The sequence below is a fragment of the Pseudophryne corroboree genome, chromosome 4 (assembly GCF_028390025.1).
Source record: "Pseudophryne corroboree isolate aPseCor3 chromosome 4, aPseCor3.hap2, whole genome shotgun sequence".
In the NCBI taxonomy this organism is placed as follows: domain Eukaryota; kingdom Metazoa; phylum Chordata; class Amphibia; order Anura; family Myobatrachidae; genus Pseudophryne; species Pseudophryne corroboree.
The window spans coordinates 451915323-451939371 of NC_086447.1; the positions used below are offsets into that span (position 1 = coordinate 451915323).

Here is a 24049-nt window from a genome sequence, read left to right on the forward strand (position 1 = left end):
GATTTGGTGTTTTTGGACAAAGAGCCTTAAACTTTAGCTCAACACCATCCTCTGGCTTTGCCCTGTGGACGAAAAGAACAAAAGTAATTCTGCTCAGCTTCTGGTACCACCAAGGGGAGAAAGGTCATCTTAGAGGCAGCCAAACAGAACAGCCTCTGGAAAAGGGTGGGGTCTCTAGGGACTTCTTGGACTCATTATCGGCTAGCCAAGAGCAAAGCCATAAAGCCTGCCTAGCTGCCACAGAGGAAGCTGAGATCTTAGAGGAAAAGGTCTCGGCATCTACAGCTGCCACACCCAAATATGTGCTAGCCTCACTGATGTTATCCACCACGGATGGCAAGTCAGAACGACGAGCCTCTGACCGGAGACCCTCATCCAAGGAGTCCGCCCAGCTGCCTATGGCCTTGGACACCCCTGACCGGAGACCCTCAATCCAAGGAGTCCGCCCAGCTGCCTATGGACTTAGACACCTACGTTGAATAAAAAATTGGACAAATAGATGCACCTGCGTTGGTGATAACTGACTTTGATTTGCTCCAACTTATCCTACGACGGGATCACTAAGCGATGTCACCTTCGGAATAGGGAGATTGGTCAATGTTACCAACTGAGTAATGTGGGCATCCACCAGTGGAGAAGTCTCCCATTTTCTCTGGTCCCCTTCAGTCAATGGGTAGAAGGAGGTGATGCATCTAGGAACCAATATTTTTTTTTGATTAGGGCGTGACCAAGCTTCCTAAAAGATGTCGTCCAATTGAGAAGGTGGAAAAAAAGATGGATCCTTCTTTTCTTTTAAAGAGAGGCATACCCTGAGGTAGACTACGTATTGGTATTTTAAATTTGTAAGACTGTTCCTCCTGTACAGAGGATGTATCGACGTCAGACATCTAGAACCAAGCAAACTGGAGGGCGGGGGTAGCAAGTCTGCGCTGTATAGGACTGAGACAGCTGGCTGTGTGGAGAGTGCCAGAGCTCCTTAAGGGCTCAGAACAAAAGTGCAAAATGAAAAAGGGGGTGTGCTCTCTCTACAATGGCGCTGGTCTCTCTTACGGTCACCTATGTATGTGGATAATACCCAGGTGTGAAAGTGTATGTTGAAACACACTGGTATGGTAAATAAAATGGAATTTAATACAATACTAACATGCAATGTCTAAAAACAAGCAATACATAAAAAAAAACAAGTGGACTGGGAACAGGCCATGGCGGGAATGCGATCCTACCGATGCAGGTGGAGGAGCCGCAGGTGTCAAATAAAGGCAGGGTACCCCGGGAAATACCCTGCTGGTGGCTCCCAGCATCCACTACGGACTACGAGAAATAGAATTACCGGTGAGTAAATTCTTATTTTTTAGATATACAGGTTGAGTATCCCATATCCAAATATTCCGAAATACGGAATATTCCGAAATACTGACTTTTTTGAGTGAGATAGTGAAATCTTTGTTTTTTGATGGCTCAATGTACACAAACTTTGTTTAATACACAAAGTTATAAAAAATATTGTATTAAATGACCTTCAGGCTGTGTGTATAAGGTATATATGAAACATAAATTAATTGTGTGAATGTAGACACACTTTCTTTAATGCACAAAGTTATACAAAATATTGGCTAAAATGACCTTCAGGCTGTGTGTGTAAGGTGTATATGTAACATAAATGCATTCTGTGCTTAGATTTAGGTCCCATCGCCATGATATCTCATTATGGTATGCAATTATTCCAAAATACGGAAAAATCCCATATCCAAAATACCTCTGGACCCAAGCATTTTGGATAAGGGATACTCAACCTGTATTGTTTCAAGCGCAGAGTATCTTTCCTTCTCTTTTAGTTTCCAATTGTTGCAACCTGGCAAGTTGTTTTACTCAGCTGCTGAATCAATCTCTTTTTTAATAAATAGTATTCTAACGAAGCGCCGATTATCACAATTGGTAACCTCTTGTACCGATTTGTGATTTTTCTTCTTCTGGTCTTGAATGAATGGTTCTCTTTCACTGGATTTGATTTCTTGAGCCGTTTTTTCAATCTTTTCGGAATGGTATCTTTTCTTCAGGAAGATGTTCTTCAGATGATCAATTGCCACGGTTCGAGGTGCTAGAGAAAGAATTAGCTATAAAAATGGAACACAATACCAGAGAGCTGATTAAGAAAAAACAAAAAAAGCTGCAGAGAGACTGTGATTTCTATCGATTTTGGATCACCAAATCTAAGAAAACCAAACCATCTACTCAAGTTCCGTCCACTGCACATAACGAGGGAGAAGACTCTTCTAGAAATGACCGCCACCCCACTGTGACAACGAAAGATCATCTGGTCATCAATGGAAAAATGAATATAAATATAATAGAAACCTATTTCGTCGGTCCACGTGGAATAGAAAAGAACAACGGTACAATGAAGAGAACCGCTATAAACCACCACAACGATACAGGCATCAAAGGAATAAGACATGGAGAAATAATGGCGATTGGAGAAAAGAAAGATATATGAGAGATGACAACAGGGACATTTCCGTATCTCCACCAAGAAATCAGGAAGCTAGAGGCCCGATGAGAAGGCGGAGTCCGTCACGGGAAAGTAGACAACGGGATAGGGGGTACCAACAAAGGGCCTTCCATCATGATCGAGACTGCATCCAACGAGAGCGGAAGATATCAACCCCCGAATACTTACCTCAATAAGAGAAATAGAAGTCTTTCCAGAAGAGACGGTAGAACCCGAGGAAGAAGAAATGTGACCATAGACCGCTGGCCAACATCAGAGAACAAGAATTATACTGCTAACCATAGAGAAGCAAGATAAAAGGATAATCACAAAGATAATCTTCACACAGAACCCCCTTTTCGAAGAGAAAGGTCAGGTTCCAAGAAACATTAGCAGTGGGAACCCGTACCAGACACAGCAGGAAGAGAGGAAAAAGAGGAGGTACTAAAGCCAAAAGAAGGAAAAGATTGAAGAAATCCATTCCCAACCTCTTTCCCCCTCCTGTTGATTCATCATTAGAAAAGAAAAGGACTGTATTCAACCTCAGCGACAGAGACTTGACAGATACAGAAATCAGAGTCTTGGAGAAAGGGCTCAAATATGCACCATCAACCACGGCCGATGCATTTGAACAATACATAGATCTCCAGAAATTCACCAGAAAAATTACACTGAAAAAATTAATTGCGATACAGGAGGCCAATTCGGAGAACATGGAGAACACATCTGAAGAGAACGATACTAACCGTACATTCAAAAAGAAATCACAATTTTACCCAGCTCATATTAAGGGAAACTTTATTGAGACTTTTCAAAAATTGGTCACTGAGGACTTCAGAAAGAAGAAAACCCATCACACCAAGATACGCCACAATCTATCGCGAAAAGAACGACAAGCCATCACCGATTTAAGTAAGGATGAGAGCATCACCATTAAGCCCTGCGACAAGAGAGGAGGAGTTGCAATAATGAATTCGGATGACTATATTCGGGAAATCATGGGACAGCTTACAGATGTTAACACCTATCAGAAGTTAAAAACTGATCCATCAACACGCATCAAGAACCTCTATGAAATATTCCTAGAGAAACATTTAGCATCAGGCGTAATAACAGAAAGTGAACATGGATACCTCACCAACGACAATCCAGTGACTTCTACTATTTACATCCTGCCAAAAGTGCATAAAAGTCTAACTGCCCCCCCAGGTCGTCCAATCATCACTGGAACGGGCAGTTTGCCTGCCAATTTGTCGGCTATGATTGATCATTTCTTACAACCCATAGTAAGAAAAACACCATCATTCTTGTAGGACACCAGGAATGCGATTAGAAGGATACAGGAGATGAAATGGGAATCCAACTGTTCTCATCACTGCCGATGTATCATCTCTCTACACAGTGATCGATCACACTGATGGGTATCAAAGCTGTTTCGTGGTTCTTAGACCAGACTGAGGAAAGCCAAGTAAGGAAATCCTTCATCCTAGAAGCCATTGAATTTATTCTTAACAACAACTTCTTTTTCTTTAATGGCGAATATTACCTGCAACGCAAAGGTACAGCCATGGATACTCACTTTGCCCCAAGTTATGCTTATTTGTTCATGGCCTATTGGGAATCCTCTACCATCTATTCCAGCATAACTTGGGGCACAAAACTACGACATTGGAGTCGCTACAATGACGACATCCTGTTCTTTTGGAATGGTAGTAAGGGCGATTTGGAGACTTTTTGCCAAAATCTTAATGAGAATTCAGATAATCTCAACTTTGTCTTCGCTATAAATCAGAATGAAGTGAATTTCCTAGATCTTTCTATATATATTAAAGATGTAATCATTCATACCAAAACTTTCCATAAACCCACGGACACACAAAATTTATATATCTACAGACCGTGAACACCATCAGAACTGGCTCCAAGGGATACCAAAGAGTCAATTGATCCGTATAAGAAGGAATTGCAGTGAACAAATGGAATGTGATACACAAATTGATCATCTGAAGAACATCTTCCTGAAGAAAGGATACCATTCCGAAAAGATTGAAAAAAACGGCTCAAGAAATCAAATCCAGTGAAAGAGAACCATTCATTCAAGACCAGAAGAAGACCAAAAAGGAATCCACATCAGAAAGTCAATGGGCCTTTTTCACAGGCTTCAACTCAGATTACAAATATTTTGAAAGAATCATTCACAAACATTGGCACATCCTCCAAGGAGACCCGATATTAAGAAACATTCTTCCCAGCAAACCAAAGTTCATATACCGTAAGGCGGCCAATCTAAAGAGCAAACTGGTACGAAGTGCCCTACCTGTGAAAAACACCAATCCGATAAGAACTGCTGGCTTTCACAGATGCGGTCTATGTGTGGGGTGCAGAAGCATCAAAACGGAGAAAACCAAATACACAGAAGTCATCATTAATGGTAATAAATTGAAGATTCAGGACTTCATCACATGCAATACTTCCAGTGTCATCTACCTCATCATGTGCAAATGCGGTAAATCCTATGTGGGTAGAACTTCAAGGGCATTGAAAACACGCATAGGGGAACATTTGCGCAACATCCGTAAAGGCCTTGCCACCCACCATCTCTCAGACCACTTCCGGAAGGAACATCAGTGTTCCACCAATTCAATTGCCTACTTTGTAGGTCTCCAGAATATCAGGTCCACATGGAAAGATAGGAATCTATTAGCCAACCTAGCAAAAGCAGAAATGAGGATGATATTCAATTTACAAACGCTTTCCCCCAATTGTCTTAATCAAGACTTTGAAATCAAATGGTTTCTTTAACATCGTACCAGCCACATCATCTATCCATCACCACTTAGTCATGCTTAATGGCCCTCCTTTTTCAGGTGTATACCTTACTTAGAATCATTTATTCCTATTATTTATTGTTGTATTTCCTTTTTTTCATGTCAATGGGGAACTACATTGTTTCTACATGAGAATGCCATTCAACGACCACTACGAAAGAACTGTGATCCAGAACTGTGATCCATCCTTTTCACCGGACATCTATAAGTTTACCTCTCCTTCAAGCTAATAAAGTGCATCATGGGACATATTTGAATATTAATTCCGATTATAATTTCTGTTTATTTGTATTGGAAACAATCAAAATGCTGTCTAATGACCATCAAAAACGATTGTCCACCACTTTTCCCGCTCATAGAAGTTGATATCTTCTCTGGAGAGAGCAATGGACACTGTGGAACGCATTTCTGACGTAATTTCCGGTCAAAAAAATCCCTTGAATGGACCGCAAACGTCACTTCCGGTCTGGACAGGAAGTGACCCTTTCCCGCCATTTTCGGCCATTTTTCACTGGCTAAAAGACATTTAAAAGGATCCCCATCAAGCCACAAAGGTATCTTGCCTTGAAGAAGGGACCAGGCTGTCCCGAAACGCGTTGGATATACCTTGTGGCGCTGCCCATCCCCTGGACGTTTGGCAGACTGTTTTCCTGATTGCCTGGAAGGGAATTCGATCAGAGGAGCCACCAGCAGGTTATTTCCCGGGGTACCCTGCCTTTACTTGACACCTGCGGCTCCTCCACCTGCATCGGTAGGATCACATTCCCCCCATGGCATGTTCCCAGTCCACTTGTTTTTTTTTAATGTATTGCTTGTTTTTAGACATTGCATGTTAGTATTGTATTAAATTCCATTTTATTTACCATACCAGTGTGTTTCAACATAAACTTTCACACCTGGGTATTATCCACATACATAGGTGACCGTAAGAGAGACCAGCGCCATTGTAGAGAGAGCACACCCCCTTTTTCATCTAGAACCAAGCGTCCTCTTCTGAAGTATACTCGAACTGGGAGTCACCTATCTGTGTAAGAACAGAAGTCTCCTTTCTAGGGATTTTGCGTGTGGCTGTCGAACCCAGGGTCTATTGTAGGGAACTGGAAACCTGGACCAACCCATGTACTGACTGGGATAGGCCTTGAACCCAAGCTGGTTCTATAACAGGTTGCTGTGCGTTGCCCTGAAGGGAGGCTGTCCTTCAGACAAGGTATATATGGCGTAGGAAGTCTAGAAGCTGAAGTTAGCTCCCGAATGGCCATGGACTAAGAAACTGCCCAATCTGGTTCCTGTGGGCCGACCCCTCAAGAGCTGCACTACCATAAACATCTGTGGAACAGCGATCACAAAGGCCAGCGTAATCCTTCTCCAAACAGGGAAAATTTTCCTTGCAGGCTTAGCAAGTATAGGCATACAGCCCAGAAGCAGCACTTTCCTTTTTGGAGCCTTTGGCAGATGAACCCTTTGAGGACATCCTAAAACCTCTAAGAGCAGAAAACACACACCAACATACTTAGCAAAAGAACTAGGTGGTTTATAGGTAACAGCACTGAACTAAAAGGCCACATATAAATGAGTAAGTGATCCAGGTACTGTAGGTGCGAGTCTAACACAGAAGTAGCTACTATTAAATTAACCAGTAGGTACACAGAACTATAAATAAGAATTTACTCACCGGTAATTCTATTTCTCGTAGTCCGTAGTGGATGCTGGGGACTCCGTAAGGACCATGGGGAATAGACGGGCTCCGCAGGAGACTGGGCACTCTATAAGAAAGATTTGGTACTATCTGGTGTGCACTGGCTCCTCCCTCTATGCCCCTCCTCCAGACCTCAGTTAGGATACTGTGCCCGGAAGAGCTGACACAATAAGGAAGGATTTTGAATCCCGGGTAAGACTCATACCAGCCACACCAATCACACCGTATAACTCGTGATACTATACCCAGTTAACAGTATGAAATATAACTGAGCCTCTCAACAGATGGCTCAACAATAACCCTTTAGTTAGGCAATAACTATATACAAGTATTGCAGACAATCCGCACTTTGGATGGGCGCCCAGCATCCACTACGGACTACGAGAAATAGAATTACCGGTGAGTAAATTCTTATTTTCTCTGACGTCCTAGTGGATGCTGGGGACTCCGTAAGGACCATGGGGATTATACCAAAGCTCCCAAACGGGCGGGAGAGTGCGGATGACTCTGCAGCACCGAATGAGAGAACTCAAGGTCCTCCTCAGCCAGGGTATCAAATTTGTAGAATTTTGCAAACGTGTTTGCCCCTGACCAAGTAGCAGCTCGGCAAAGTTGTAAAGCCGAGACCCCTCGGGCAGCCGCCCAAGATGAGCCCACCTTCCTTGTGGAATGGGCTTTTACTGATTTAGGATGCGGCAATCCAGCCGCAGAATGCACCAGCTGAATTGTGCTACAAATCCAGCGAGCAATAGTCTGCTTAGAAGCAGGCGCACCTATTTTGTTGGGTGCATACAGGATAAAAAGCGAGTCAGTCTTCCTGACTCCCGCCGTCCTGGAAACATAAATTTTCAAGGCCCTGACTACATCCAGTAACTTGGAATCTTCCAAGTCCCTAGTAGCCGCAGGCACTACAATAGGTTGGTTCAAGTGAAAAGCTGATACCACCTTAGGGAGAAACTGGGGACGAGTCCTCAATTCTGCCCTATCCATATGGAAAATCAGATAAGGGCTTTTACATGACAAAGCCGCCAATTCTGACACCCGCCTGGCCGAAGCCAAGGCCAATAACATGACCACTTTCCACGTGAGATATTTCAAATCCACAGTTTTAAGTGGCTCAAACCAATGTGATTTCAGGAAACTCAACACCACATTGAGATCCCAAGGTGCCACAGGAGGCACAAAAGGGGGCTGAATATGAAGCACTCCCTTTACAAAAGTCTGAACTTCAGGCAGTGAAGCCAGTTCTTTCTGGAAGAAAATCGACAGAGCCGAAATCTGGACCATAATGGAACCCAATTTTAGGCCCATAGTCACTCCCGACTGTAGGAAGTGCAGAAAACGACCCAGCTGAAATTCCTCTGTAGGGGCCTTCCTGGCCTCACACCACGCAACATATTTTCGCCAAATCCGGTGATAATGGTTTGCGGTTACTTCTTTCCTGGCTTTTATCAGCGTAGGAATGGCTTCCTCCAGAATGCCCTTTTCCTTTAGGATCCGGAATTCAACCGCCATGCCGTCAAACGCAGCCGCGGTAAGTCTTGGAACAGACAGGGCCCCTGCTGTAGCAGATCCTGTCTGAGCGGTAGAGGCCATGGGTCCTCTGATATCATTTCTTGAAGTTCTGGGTACCAAGCTCTTCTTGGCCAATCCGGAACCACGAGTATCGTTCTTACTCCTCGCCTTCTTATTATTCTCAGTACCTTTGGTATGAGAGGCAGAGGAGGGAACACATAAACCGACTGGTACACCCACGGTGTCACTAGAGCGTCCACAGCTATCGCCTGAGGGTCCCTTGACCTGGCGCAATATCTCTTTAGCTTTTTGTTGAGGCGGGACGCCATCATGTCCACCTGTGGCCTTTCCAAACGGTTTACCAACAGTAAGAAGACTTCTGGATGAAGTCCCCACTCTCCCGGGTGTAGGTCGTGTCTGCTGAGGAAGTCTGCTTCCCAGTTGTCCACTCCCGGAATGAACACTGCTGACAGTGCTAGTACGTGATTTTCCACCCATCGGAGAATCCTTGTGGCTTCTGCCATCGCCATCCTGCTTCTTGTGCCGCCCTGTCGGTTTACATGGGCGACTGCCGTGATGTTGTCGGATTCGATCAGAACCGGCTGGTTTTGAAGCAGGGGCCTTGCCTGACTTAGGGCATTGTAAATGGCCCTCAGTACCAGAATATTTATGTGTAGGGACGACTCCTGACTTGACCAAAGTCACTGGAAATTTCTTCCCTGTGTGACTGCCCCACAGCCTCGAAGGCTGGCATCCGTGGTCACCAGGACCCAGTCCTGTATGCCGAATCTGTGGCCCTCTAGAAGATGAGCACTCTGCAGCCACCACAGTAGAGACACCCTGGTCCTTGGAGACAGGGTTATCAGTCGATGCATCTGAAGATGCGATCCCGACCACTTGTCCAAGAGGTCCCACTGGAAGGTCCTTGCATGGAACCTGCCGAATGGAATTGCTTCGTATGAAGCCACCATTTTTCCCAGGACTCGTGTGCAGTGATGCACCGATACCCGTTTTGGTTTCAGGAGGTCTCTGACTAGAGATGACAGCTCCTTGGCTTTCTCCTGCGGGAGAAACACTTTTTTCTGTTCTGTGTCCAGAATCATCCCCAGGAACAGTAAGCGTGTGGAAGGAACCAGCTGTGACTTTGGAATGTTTAGAATCCAGCCATGCTGTTGTAGCACTTCCCGAGATAGTGCTACTCCTACCAGCAACTGCTCCTTGGACCTCGCCTTTATTAGGAGATCGTCCAAGTACAAGATAATTAAAACCCCCTTTTTTCGAAGGAGTATCATCATTTCTGCCATTACCTTGGTAAACACCCTCGGTGCCGTGGACAGTCCAAACGGTAGTGTCTGGAATTGGTAATGGCAATCCTGTACCACAAATCTGAGGTACTCCTGGTGAGGAAGGTAAATGGGGACATGCAGGTAAGCATCCTTGATGTCCAGGGATACCATGTAATCCCCCTCGTCCAGGCTTGCAATAACCGCCCTGAGCGATTCCATCTTGAACTTGAATCTTTTTATGTATGTGTTAAAGGATTTCAAATTTAAAATGGGTCTCACCGAACCGTCCGGTTTCGGTACCACAAACAGTGTGGAATAGTAACCCCGTCCTTGTTGAAGTAGGGGTACCTTGACTATCACCTGCTGGGAATACAGCTTGTGAATTGCCTCTAGCACAGCCTCCCTGCCCGAGGGAGTTGTCGGTAAGGCCGATTTGAGGAAACGGCGGGGGGGAGACGCCTCGAATTCCAGCTTGTACCCCTGAGATACTACTTGAAGGATCCAGGGATCCACCCGTGAGCGAACCCACTGATCGCTGAAATTTTTGAGGCGGCCCCCCACCGTACCTGGCTCCGCCTGTGGAGCCCCACCGTCATGCGGCGGATTTGGAAGAAGCGGGGGAGGACTTTTGTTCCTGGGAACCTGCTGTGTGTTGCAGCTTTTTTCCCCTTCCTCTGCCTCTAGACAGAAAGGAGCCGCCTTTTCCCCGCCTGTTTTTCTAGGGTCGAAAGGACTGTACCTGATAATACGGCGCTTTCTTAGGCTGTGAGGGGACATGGGGCAAAAATGCTGACTTCCCTGCTGTTGCTGTGGAAACAAGGTCTGAGAGACCATCCCCGAATAACTCCTCACCCTTATAAGGCAAAACTTCCATGTGCCTTTTCGAATCTGCATCCCCTGTCCACTGCCGAGTCCATAAGCCTCTCCTAGCAGAAATGGACAATGCACTTATTCTAGATGCCAGCCGGCAGATCTCCCTCTGTGCATCTCTCATGTATAAGACTGAGTCTTTTATATGCTCTACGGTTAGCAATATAGTGTCCCTGTCTAGGGTGTCAATATTTTCCGACAGGGAATCTGACCAAGCAGCAGCAGCACTGCACATCCACGCTGAAGCAATAGCTGGTCTCAGTATAACACCAGTGTGTGTATATATAGACTTTAGGATAGCCTCCTGCTTTCTATCAGCAGGTTCCTTTAGGGCGGCCGTATCCGGAGACGGTAGTGCCACCTTTTTTGACAAACGTGTGAGCGCTTTATCCACCCTAGGGGGAGTTTCCCAACGTGACCTATCCTCTGGCGAGAAAGGGAACGCCATTAGTAATTTTTTTGAAATCACCAATTTTTTATCGGGGAAAGCCCACGCTTCTTCACACACTTTATTTAATTCTTCAGATGGGAGAAAAACTATTGGTAGTTTTTTCTCCCCAAACATAATACCCTTTTTTGAGGTACCTGGGTTTAGATCAGAAATGTGTAATACCTCTTTCATTGCCTCAATCATGCAACGAATGGCCCTAGTGGACATTAAATTTGACTCATCGTCGTCGACACTGGTATCAGTATCCGTGTCGACATCTGTTTCTGCCATCTGAGGTAGTGGGCGTTTCAGAGCCCCTGATGGCCTTTGAATTGTCTGGGCAGGCACGAGCTGAGAAGCCGGCTGTCCCGCATTTGGCATGTCGTCAAATTTTTTATGTAAGGAGTCAACAGTTGCACGTAATTCCTTCCATAAGTCCATCCACTCCGGTGTCTGCCCCGCAGGGGGTGACATCACATTTATAGGCATCTGCTCCGCCTCCACATAAGCCTCCTCATCAAACATGTCGACACAGCCGTACTGACACACCGCACACACACAGGGAATGCTCTTAAAGGAGACAGGACCCCACAAAAGCCCTTTGGGGAGACAGAGTATGCCAGCACACACCAGAGCGCTATATAATGCAGGGACTAACTGAATTATGTCCCCTTATAGCTGCTATAAGTTATACTGCGCCTAAATTTAGTGCCCCCCCCTCTCTTTTTTACCCTTTCTGTAGTGTAGACTGCAGGGGAGTCAGGGAGCTTCCTTCCAGCGGAACTGTGAGGGAGAAATGGCGCCAATGTGCTGAGGGAGATGGCTCCGCCCCTTTTTCGGCAGACTTTTCTCCAGCTTTTTTATGGATTCTGGCAGGGGTAATTACCACATAAATAGCCTCTAGGGCTATATATTGTGGTTATTTTGCCAGCCAAGGTGTTTTTATTGCTGCTCAGGGCGCCCCCCCCAGCGCCCTGCACCCTCAGTGACCGGAGTGTGAAGTGTGTATGAGGAGCAATGGCGCACAGCTGCAGTGCTGTGCGCTACCTTGGTGAAGACTGAAGTCTTCTGCCGCCGATTTTCCGGACCATCTTCATGCTTCTGGCTCTGTAAGGGGGACGGCGGCGCGGCTCCGGGAACGAACACCAAGGACGGGTCCTGCGGTCGATCCCCCTGGAGCTAATGGTGTCCAGTAGCCTAAGAAGCCCAAGCTAGCTGCAAGCAGGTAGGTTCGCTTCTTCTCCCCTTAGTCCCTCGTTGCAGTGAGCCTGTTGCCAGCAGGTCTCACTGTAAAATAAAAAACCTAACATATACTTTCTTTCTAGGAGCTCAGGAGAGCCCCTAGTGTGCATCCAGCTCGGCCGGGCACAGAAATCTAACTGAGGTCTGGAGGAGGGGCATAGAGGGAGGAGCCAGTGCACACCAGATAGTACCAAATCTTTCTTATAGAGTGCCCAGTCTCCTGCGGAGCCCGTCTATTCCCCATGGTCCTTACGGAGTCCCCAGCATCCACTAGGACGTCAGAGAAATAAAGTATATGACATGCTACAATGCAATTGATAAAACTGTAGAAACTAATAAAGTAATAAATCGAAGAGACACTATTAAGACTATGCTAAAGTGAATAGTTGAGCTATCAATGCATAATCAAACAGTGAATAAGAAGAATATAGATCTATATCTATCTCTCTATATCTATCTAGACTACAGTGAGACTTAACAGTACCCAGTACAGATGCTCAACTGTCTTACTTAAGAGCAGACAGAAAAGATGTAAAGACACTTAGGGTCCCAACCACCAACGCAAATACCAAGGGGCTAATTCAGACCTGATCGTTGCTGTGCGTTTTCACACAGCGGGCGATCAGGTCTGAACTGCGCATGCGCCGCAGTGCATGCCAGAGATGCGATCGGCATCTCAGCCAATGATCACCTCTGCCTGATTGACAGACAGAGGCGTTCGCTGGATGGGAGGGGTTGCGTGGGGCGGCTGCTGCGTGACGTGTCACACAGCGTCTCGAAAAGCGATGGGTAGATCCCTGCTAGCACGCAGGAGCTGCGCTGGTAGGGAGCTACTCTTCAGGTACAAAAGCATCGCCGCCGTGTGATGCTTGTGTACCTGTGCGGGGTTAGTGGGTGGGGGGGAGGTTACAGACTGGGCGACCCCCCGCTTGTCTGTGAAAGTAGATGTGCTACATTTAGAACATCTATGATCAAGTCTGAATTACCCCCTAAGTTAGGAGGGCAACAGCGCACCCTGGCACCAGATACAGTGAAGTACAGTATAAGGGGGCACAGACACTCACTCCTCTATGCTGGTCTCTAGTCCGCTGAATTAAAATGGCCACTGGGCAAACTAAAGTGGGAGCGGAGGGGAGAGGCGCTCCTTGGCGGGGAACTTCGGAACAGAACACAGCCAAGAAGGTGGGGGCAGAGCTACAGGGAAGTTACTGCCTTGTACCCCAGGGACCTACAGAAATCCCCTGTGAAGCCATGTCCGTGAACTAGCAGTGGTTCAGAAAGAACTGAGCAGTGCGGTCAGGAAGACTACTGATGACTGCCTTCTCGCCAATGGTGGTAGGCGGCAAGCTGCTTGCATTCAGATCTCAGAGTGTAAAGCCAAGGGCTACATCCAGAAGGGCATCCCCTTATGTAATCCAGATCATCCATGGTATGGTGAGCCATAAGAAAATCCGATCTACAAAATCAAAATTGCAACCCTGAATACAACAGTTCCACCTATTTATCGGCTGCTTTGTTAGCCCAAGCTTAAAACCACCCCAAGGGGAGCCTCTGCAGTAAAAAAACAAACAAAATAATAATAAGATTTTAATACCTACCGGTAAATCCTTTTCTCGTAGTCCATAAGAGATATTGGGGAATCTAGTATGATGGGGTATAGATGGTGTCCAAAGGAGCTAGTGCACTTTAAATTTCTTCAACTGGGTGTGCTGGCTCCTCCCCTCTATGCCCCCTCCCACAGGCAGTTATAGAGAAAACGTGCCCGAAGGAGAAATGACATATATGAGAGAAGGAACAAGACAACAAAGAGTGGTGAGATTCACACACCAGCACAGCACTAACATATAATGACCAGCAACGGCTGGTAACAGCAGCAACAGCTGAACAGGTAATCACATAACAAGAACCTGCAGAAAAGTCAACGCACTGAAGCGGGCGCCCAATATCCCTTATGGACTACAAGAAAAGGATTTACTGTTAGGTATCAAAATCCTATTTTCTCTAGCATCCATAAGGGACATTAGGAATCTAGTACGATGGGAACGTCCCAAAGCTTCCAGAACACGCGGGAACGTGCAGAGACTGCTGCAGCACCGTCTGCCCAAACTGGGTATCCTCTTTGGCCAGGGTATCAAATTTGTAGAACTTCACAAAGGTGTTCTTCCTCGACCAGGTAGCAGCTCGGCATAGTTGCAAGGCCAAGACTCCACTGGCAGCCGCCCAGGAAGAGCCCACGATCTGGTAGAGTGGGCCTTCAGAGACTTCGGAACCGGTAAGGCTGCCGACACATAGGCCTTTTGGATAGTAAGCCTAATCCAACAAGCAACGGACTGCTTTGAAGCAGGGCAACCCTTTTTCTGCGCATCATAGAGCACGAACAAGGATTCCATCTTTCTGACCCAAGCTGTGAGCTTGACATAGATCTCCAGGGTACGCACAGCATACAATGCCTCCAGAGGAGCAGAAGTGTCAGAACTGGACGGAACCACAATAGGTTGATTCATGTGAAACGCGTCTTCCACATGAGGTACTTGTCTTCTACTGTCGTCAGAGGTTCAAACCAGGAGGACTGTAGAAATTCCAACACCACATTCAAATCCCAGGGTGCCGTAGGCAGCACAAAAGGAGGTTTTATGTGGAGTACTCCTTGTAAGAAGGTCTGAATTTCCGGCAACACAGCCAATTTCTTCTGGAAGAAAATGGAGAGCTGAAATCTGGACCTTAATGGAACCCAGATGTAAGCCCTTATCCACAGCAGCCTTCAGGAAACGTCCCAAGTGGAACTCAGCAGGCGGATACGTGCGATCCTCGCATAAGGAGACATCTCCAGATATGAAGACAGTGATTTGACGTCACAGGTTTCCTGGCCTGAACCATGGTTGCAATAACCTTTTTGGAAAGACCTTTGTGAGCTAGTATGTTCCGCTCAACCTCCATGCCGTCAAACGAAGCCACCGTAAGTCCGGGTAGACGAACGGTCCCTGTTGAAGATCTCTTCTGAGTGGTAGAGGCCAAGGGTCTTCGACGGACATGTCCATAAGATCCGCGTACCAAGCCCTCCGAGGCCAATCCGGGGCAATTAGAATTGCCTGGACACCTTGATTCCTGATTCGCTTTAGCACTCTTGGGAGCAATGGGATCGGAGGAAACGGGTAGATCAGCCGGTATGGCCAAGGCGACATCAGAGCATCCACTGACCTTGCCTGAAGGTCCCTGGTCCGCGAGCAATACCAGGGAAGTTTCTTGTTGAGACGAGAAGCCATCATGTCTATTTGTGGGCTACCCCACCGGTCGATGATCTGCTGGAACATCTGATGGTGGAGCCCCCAATCCCCCGGGTGGAGATCGTGCCGACTCAGGAAGTCCACAACCGGAATGAAGATTGCTGACATGGCTCTTGCATTTCTTTCCGCCCAGAGGAGTATCTCGGACACCTCTCACATGCAGGCTCTGCTTTTTGTCCCTCGTCGATTGATATACGCCACCGCCATGGCGCTGTCAGACTGTACCTGGATCGCGTGATCATTGAGCAGAGCAGAGGCTTGAAGTAGAGCATTGTATATTGCCCGAAGTTCCAGAATGTTGATTGGAAGGAGGCTTTCGTGGTCCGACCACCTGCCCTGGATCTGCGCCCCTTGAGTGACCGCTCCCCATCCTCTCAAGACTAGCATCCGTCGAGAGGAAGGTCCAATCCTTGATCCCGCAACGCCTGCCCTCCAGGAGATTGGAGGACTTTAGCCACTACAGGAGGCAAATCCCTCCCTGGGGATAACTTTGGGACGTCACCTACTGTATAGGACTCCAGTGTCCCCTAGTGGATGAAAGAGAAAAGAGGATTTTGGTACTTACCGATAAATACATTTCTCTGAATCCTCTAGGGATCACTGGACGCCTGCCTCGGTGCTGTCAACCTGCTGTGTTCAAAGTTCTTGTTCAAACAGTTCGTACAAACAGCGTTGGTTTTTCTGTTAAGAGTTTCTTGGATGCTGTTTGATATGTTGTACGGTTCGGTTCCTCGCCATGTGCTATAGTATCATGTCCTATTCTCTCAGTCAAATTTTTCAAACGGAGGGAGGAGGGATGTGAAGGGGGAGGAGCCGGCCATGCAGACAATGCTAATTTTAGATTGTGCCACACCTCCGGTTGCAAGCTTCACACCCGTACTGTATAGGACTCCAGTGTCCCCTAGAGGATTCAGAGTAATGGATTTATCGGTAAGTACCAAAATCCTCTTATCTCATCTCTCTGTATGGTAAAAGTCCTCATACTACCATATCATGCTGAACTTTCTATTGTATCCGATTGCATATAAATGAACAAGAGTAGCATTCAATTCTTTTGAAGTGATGTTACACATCTATGTGCAGATTTCAAGGACAGATTACAGAAAATACATTTACCAGAGTTGATGTCTTCTTGATGATTTGCCCGAAGTACAGATGTCCAAGCTTTAAGTATATTGAATTTTGTTTCCCAAGCTGAGCTAGCTGCCTTTAACCTGCATATCTCTTGTTGCCATCTGCTCTCTCCTTTATTTGGTCTCAGATCCACTACATTAAGGGAAGCGCTGAGCACTTTCAGTTTCTCCACACATTGTACCATAGACTCCTCCTGTAAATGGAGACAGAAAAGGTTGGTGCATGTTGCACTAGCACACCAGTGTTACACTGCAATGTTTTTTTTTTTTTTTTTGTTTTTTTTTTAACAGCAGGCACCAATTTATGTATAAAAAACAACTTAAATTAAAACAGACAAAAACAAATCTGAATGTAAAGCTGAATGGTAAGTAAGACTACTCACATCTAAAAGGTCATAAAACATATGCATCTGACCAAGCACAAAGTAATCTGAAGCAAGAATGTTTATTTTACTGTACTTTGGGGAATAGCATTATGTGATTATTTAGGTCAAAATACAACCGTTCAGCATACAAGGAATAAGTTATACCTTGAAAGGCAGAGGTCTAACAAGAACCTTTTGCAGCAATTTTATATTGGCAGAAGTCTGGGAAGAAGAGACGGCAAGGCACTCCTGAATGCTCAAACAGATCGACTGAACTTCCTGAGAAAGCCTACAAGAAAAATAAGGAGTGTTTCAATTGTATAGTTCACTGTGAACAAACCATTTTGACATTTTAATCTAACTCCCTCAGCCTTACATAACAGGAACACAGTAATAGATAAAGCAATACCTGGTATTTCTAAAAGCCCAACAGTCTTAAATAGCATACATACCAAAAAAATAAACAAAATTTTAAGCAAAGCAAGGGCATCTAACTATTTTGTAACACAGCAGAACTACAACAGGATCATGAGGAAGATGTACAGTATGAAGCGGTAGTAAATGTCAAACACGCTATTACCAACACTATTTGACATTTACTGTACAACAGTCCTTTGTATGAAAGCAGATAACAGAAAAATCACTTTTCTCCTCGTTATCTGGCAACATCTGACTATTTTGCCATTAAAACACTACTGTATGGTGATGGAAAAGCATCCTGATGTATTCAAAAACGGTAAGCGCACATTTCACATATCGGCAGGGATTACCAGCCCGTCTGTGTACATACCCGCAGTGGTTGCTAGGCTCCAGACTGAGCACATAAAAGTCTGTGATGGTTGCAAGAGCTCGCACATACCCCCACTGGAGCAAGCCGGGGAGGTGAGGCACAGTGCATCAGAACTAGGCAGACGCACTGTGGGGTCTGGCAGGGAAAGCCTGGGGTGGGTTTGCATTGGCGTTTTACGCCCCCACTCCAGGAGCAGAGATTTTAAAGCATTGCGTCGGTACTGCTTCTTGCTTAGCCTTGGTAAACAGGCGAAACAGGAAGAACTATAGCGACACGATCAGTGCCACTATAGTACACTTATTCCTTTGTTTCTTACCTGATCAATCAGTTTCTCTGATGCTATGGGGGACTTTGGAAAAACAATGGAGTAGAGTTGGTGCTAGAGAAGTCTGGGCACTAAGAGTTAACTTTCAGACCGCTCAGGTTCATCCTCTACTATACCCTATCCCCCGCCCAGGGCAGGCAGTTTACACTTATACCCCTTTTCCACTTACGAGCACGGGTTGCAGCCGGGAGCCTGACACGGGAGCTGCCCCCTGCTGCGACCCGTGCTCGGCCCCTTTCCCATCAGCAGTCACAACAAAACGGCATATGCCGGGTTGGTGACGCTTCTAGTGACGCGGCAGGGGCGGCGCAGGGAGATCACATGATCTCCCAGCGCCGCCCTTCCATACAGTGTAAATGGGAGCCGTGTCGCATCGACACGGCTCCCGTTTACACTACAACCCTACCCGGATCAGTCCCGTGTCCTACCCAGGTAAATAGCCGGGTAGGATTCACGGGTCACTTGATCCGGGTTAACCCTTTTCCACTTGCAAAAAACACGGGTAAATGCTCGCCCCCGTGCATTTACCCGTGTTTTTTGAGCTAGTGGAAAAGGGGTATTAGCAAAGTTCAAAAGAAGGAGGAGAGGAAGAGGAGAAAACCTGGAACATACACAAAAAAGTAGTTTCAGCAGACATGGAGCGCCACAATACAAAACCACCACCCAAGCAAATAGAGAAGCATACAAGAGGACATCCAGTTTAATGCTCCTTTACCCAAAACTAGTAACTAGAGGCAGCAGAAGCTTATAAAAGGTGTGTGCTGAGGAACAAGTGACAGCCCTACAAAGCTGCTCCGCAAAAACACCACGCCGAGCTGCTCATGAGATCGCCACTGACCAGGTTGAGTGAGCGGCTACCGATTCTGTAACTGGAGGGTTAGTAGAAGGGAAAGAGGCTGACGACTGCCCGAATTCAATTGGCGATAATGTGTTTGGAGGCAGGCTAACCCCACTTAACAATTGAGTAAAACCTTAGCTCTGTGTACATTAGAGCAAGGATCCACACCATGTCTAAGGACTGCATTTTCAAGGAAGACAGTCGAAGATCCAAGTCCACCTCTGCCTGTAAGAACAGACATCCGTAAGCGGTCAGCTTACAGTGTCCTTCTCTGCCAAACTGAACGTCTAGGATGGCCATTCGGACTTCTTGCTCGAGTGCGAGGATGACCGGAGGTACCAGGACATTGAGGGAAAGCAGTATAATAGAGGGTAGGACAAGGGGACCAACTACACATTCACTACAAAGGTTCAGATGGTCCATTTATTTTAGGAAAGACTCCTGGATGAGAAGACCACTCTTCCACGATAGACAACGGACATGGAACTAGTCGGCCTTTGGATGTAGACTGCCGACAAAACTGGGAGATACCGTTCTGCCCTGCTGAGGACACTGCGCATCTCAAGCATAGCTTGGAGGCTCCTTGCGCTGCCACTGATGAAGGACACTGCCATGTCGTTGTCCAATTGAACCTTGACTGGAGCAGGAGTCTTGCTTGGCACAAAGCCCTGTAAATCACCCAGAGCTCCAATATGCTAATTGGAAACCAGCAGCCCTCAAGCTTTTATTTTATGGTTTAACTTCATTTTCTGTTTTCTACAACTGAGCAGCAGCGCTAGGCTGTCATGTGGACACCAGGCACTGCTGCTCCATCACCCGCCGGCAGCAGGCCAGGTACTTCCGGCAGGGTAATATGGAGCATGGTTAGCACAGCTCCACAGGGGACCTAGGAATGTGAGCCGACATAGGTGGGTAGGTCAGACGGAAACCCGCATCTTGTATGCTGTCCTTCGTCCGGTTCCCGGAGGTGCTGGTGCACTCTGATTCGTCCAGAACTACACTAGACCACCAGGGCCTTTCACTGGCGCAGGTTAACTCTTTCAGAGGCCAGGGTACCAGTGGGTAACGTCAGCATAGGGGAGGCTAGCCCTCTGCTTGCGGCCCCTCTCCAAGCTCAAGGCAATATCCCATTGCGGTTTTCCTGCCACTGAGCTGCTCCTCCTCCACCCTCAGAGACCCATGGCAGCAAACTTCAGTTGCAGCTACAGGTCTCGCTAGGTCCAGTCCCAATGTATACCACTCCAAGGAGCCAGGATACAGTGCTATATCCTATCTGCCACTGCAGTTGTGTGGTTGATTTAGTGCCCATTGCAGTGTATTTAATTTGTATTCTGCATTGTCTGTGACTTGTGTTAGCTCTGCTGTCTGTTCTTTTTTTCTATTCTTGTCAGCATATACCTGTCACTTGTTTCCTACCCTTTCACCCTAAAACCAGGTGTGAAATGCAGGCGCCACAATTTAACCTCGCCCTTAGTGTCCAGACTCCGCCGGCACCAACTACGCCCCATTGTCTCTCCGGTGTCCCCAATGACTATAGGAGAAAGCAAGTTATTTGCACTTTATATACAAATACAATACAATGCTATCTCTTTACTGGCTTACGGCAGTGTGCTTGTGGCATTTTTCTTGTCTAGAAATGCCCTTCCTTTCTAGCACCTGCCAAAGCCTATAAAACCGATTTGACAATTTCCCTTTTGTGTATCATTTTATAAGGGGCAAATATGGGGTCAGTAGCTTGCAGGGAGTGCTGGTCCCTGTAGTGGCACATTAGCTAATTTTCACCCTTCTGGGCAATATTGTGTGTGTGATACCAACCAGTGTGTATGCTACAGACGATGAATGATGCACGATCCCGTGCATAGTTACCGTCCCCTGCTATCGGCAGTGCATGCAGCTCAATTTGGACTTTTTGTCCAAAAATGCATGCACGGGCTGGCTGCAGCATGACGTCACTGTACGATATCACTTGCGATATCGTACAGTGTGTATGCACTATGTCGACCGCACAGAAGGGGGAAACATAATGCGATATCGCTCATATGGCGTATTACATAGTGTATGCACCTTTAGTTTTCTATTAAAAAAACATGACTATGTAACTAAATATAGAGACTGTCATTGCTCAATGTAATAACCCCCCGTAGTAAAATTGGGTGGGTGGCTAATTATATACTGTAATAGAATGAGATATGTCTTTGGCAGTGTGCTGGATATTTTGTTTTCCTGGTGTAAAAAAAAACCCACTCAAGTTTAATCAGCCTTAAGAAAAACGTGTCTTTACTTTACTCTAACGCACTGGCACAAACCTGTGATGATCATGTCCAAGTAAGAGCAGAGTCACCTTTTTCACAGAATGCTTCACAACCCAGTGCCAGTGTAATGTTAGCAAAGCCAGATCAGAAGATTCCAAGCCAACACTGTCAGACACCAGCCTGAACCGATCACGCCAGCGGAGGCACGACATAGCCTGCAGGGTAAAAACAACATACAGTATTGGTAAAAAGAAAAAGGAAAAATGAGTGAAGGAGCTACAAAAATTCTATCATACTCTAAGATTTATATTTCTTAAAGTACCCTCACTTCACTAAAATGGTCTCTAACAATATAACTATTAACCTTCTCACACCTAAATGTAAGCCACTTTTCCATTCTTATCCTCCTTGACCTGTCAGCTGCCTTTAAGGCTGGGGCCACACATTGCGTTTTAGCAGGACCCGCTTGGCAGGAAGGAGCCTGTACATGGGCTCCTATGCGGCCACCCACACATATGCGTCGCCGCGTTCACCGGACCCAACTGCAGCATGCTACGGTTTAGCCGGATGACAGGACGACTGGATTTCAAGGAGAACACATACATTTGAATGTATGTGTTCACACAATGCGGCTCCACATAGCGGTTTCACCGGACCCGGGTCCTCCAAAACGGGTCCGTCGAAAACAGTGTGTGTGGCCCAAGCCTAACACAGATGACCACCCTACTTCAAATCTACCGCTTCTGGGTTCCGTGACATTGCCCTCCCTCAGCTCTCTTCCTAACCACTCCCCTTCTCTGTACTTTTAACTCTACTTACCCACTCTTTCTCCTGGTGGCACTCCCCAAAGCCGTCTATATTCTTATCTTTCTACACTTACTTCCTTGGTGAACTCAACTCCTCCTTCAGTCTACAAAACCAGCTTTACAGATGTGTCCTCTTATATCCTTGCTGCAGTCACGCTAACAAGGCTTTTCATGTTGTGGTAGGACTCGGCGGTGCAGAGTTACTTTTTTTTTGTTACACACAGAATATAGGCATGCTGCATATAATTTTAATCAGCAGAAGCTGCTTGTGCGTCATATTACATTACATTTCGTCTAAGATGTATTTTCACGGCAAAAGATGCAAAAAAAAGATGCACTACAGAGTCACACGGCACTCGTGTTAAGCAACTAGTAGCGTATGGAGCAAAGTTGCAAGAGGACACATCTGTATGTTGATAATACTGAAATCTATCCTCAATTTACCTTGCCTCCCCCCATCTCATCATGGATGTCCCAAACACTTTCTTAAACTCAACATGTATAAAACTGAACTTTTGAAGTTAAGGGCCATACTGACGGAGAGATTTTCCCAGAGGTGTGCCGAGTGGTCTAGCACAGACCGCTCAGCACACATCTCTCCCCCCGCTCAGCGCAGTGCGAAATGAGCGACCTGCTAGATTGTGCCATGCAGGCCAATCTAGCACCGGCGATAGCGACGCGCTGTCGCCGGCACCCCTACATACGGGCGATGCTCGGCTCATTTCTAAGGAATCTAGTCAGATTGTTTAGAAATTAGTTAAACATCACTCCGTGTGTACCCCCCTTTAGAGTGTCTCCCAAACCTGCACCCATATAAAATAGTAGTGCTCTGGTATGTAAAGTTGATTCTCTGATGTGAATGCACATGCTGCCCTAATGTGCATAACAGTATCAGCTAGGAGTTCTGAAGCAGAATGCATAAACATTACATTTGATAGCTCAATTTAAAGGCTAGATAGGAACAGAGCATGTGATCTGCAAAGAACACTGATAAAGTTGAAGATAAAAATAAAATTATTATTTCTAGATATCTTTTTGTACATAAAACTAAAAGGGCAATATCTTAAAAAACAAACAAAAAACCCCCACCAAAACGTAAAAGAAATGTATGTAAACACAATTTACAGAACAGGGAGATAATTACTTAAGACTGTAATCCACCATTACTGTACATTTCTGCTTTATCAACAGTAAAGTCCATGAATGATGTGCTACACAAAGAAAATAGTTGTTCACACAAGGAAAACGGATAATATTCTGGAAAACGGGTGCACAGAAAATGGCGGAGCTAATCACAGCAAAGCAGCACATATCTATTACATCAGTAAAATGTAGAATTTGTAGGTGGATGCTGCAAAAAAAAAAAAAAAAAAAATATTAATCCCCAAACATAGGCTCACCTCTAAGCTAGATTCATCTGTTAATGGAGATTGGATGGATTCAAGGCACTCAAACACAAGCATGTCCCAGATGTCAAAAAATGGAGCAAGATGGGCTACCACTGGATGAGGCAGGTCCTGGTGAACAGCTGGATCTAGTCAGGCAGAAAAATGTTATAATTCAAGAGCAATTGCCATAGAGTAATAATAATAATAATAATAATAATAATATCACCACCACCACCACACAAGTTGAGTCTCCCATATCCAAAATGCTTGGCTATCTATTTTGTCCGCATTTTGGAATATTTGCATACTTTAATGAGCTAACTTGAGGATGGGTCACAAGTCTAAACACAGAATGCATTTATGTTCCTTATACACACAGACTGAAGATAATCTTATACAATATTTTTTTTAATATTTCTGTGCATTAAGCAAATTTTGTGTAAATACACAAAAATAGGATTTGAATTACCTACTGGTAAATCCTTTTCTCGTAGTCCATAAGGGATATTGGGG

At 45.8% G+C, this 24049-nt stretch overlaps 1 protein-coding gene across 1 annotated transcript in view; it reads right to left on the bottom strand.

Moving 5' to 3' along the window:
- Window positions 1–24049, bottom strand: part of MDN1 (midasin AAA ATPase 1) — a 695825-nt gene that overhangs the window by 201814 nt on the left and 469962 nt on the right. The window contains exons 53-56 of the mRNA XM_063916985.1: window positions 23549–23682; window positions 21397–21557; window positions 17303–17426; window positions 16756–16966 (exon numbers count right to left, since the gene is read on the bottom strand). Of these exons, the coding sequence (XP_063773055.1) occupies window positions 16756–16966; window positions 17303–17426; window positions 21397–21557; window positions 23549–23682 (630 nt within the window). The remainder of the gene's footprint in view (window positions 1–16755; window positions 16967–17302; window positions 17427–21396; window positions 21558–23548; window positions 23683–24049) is intronic.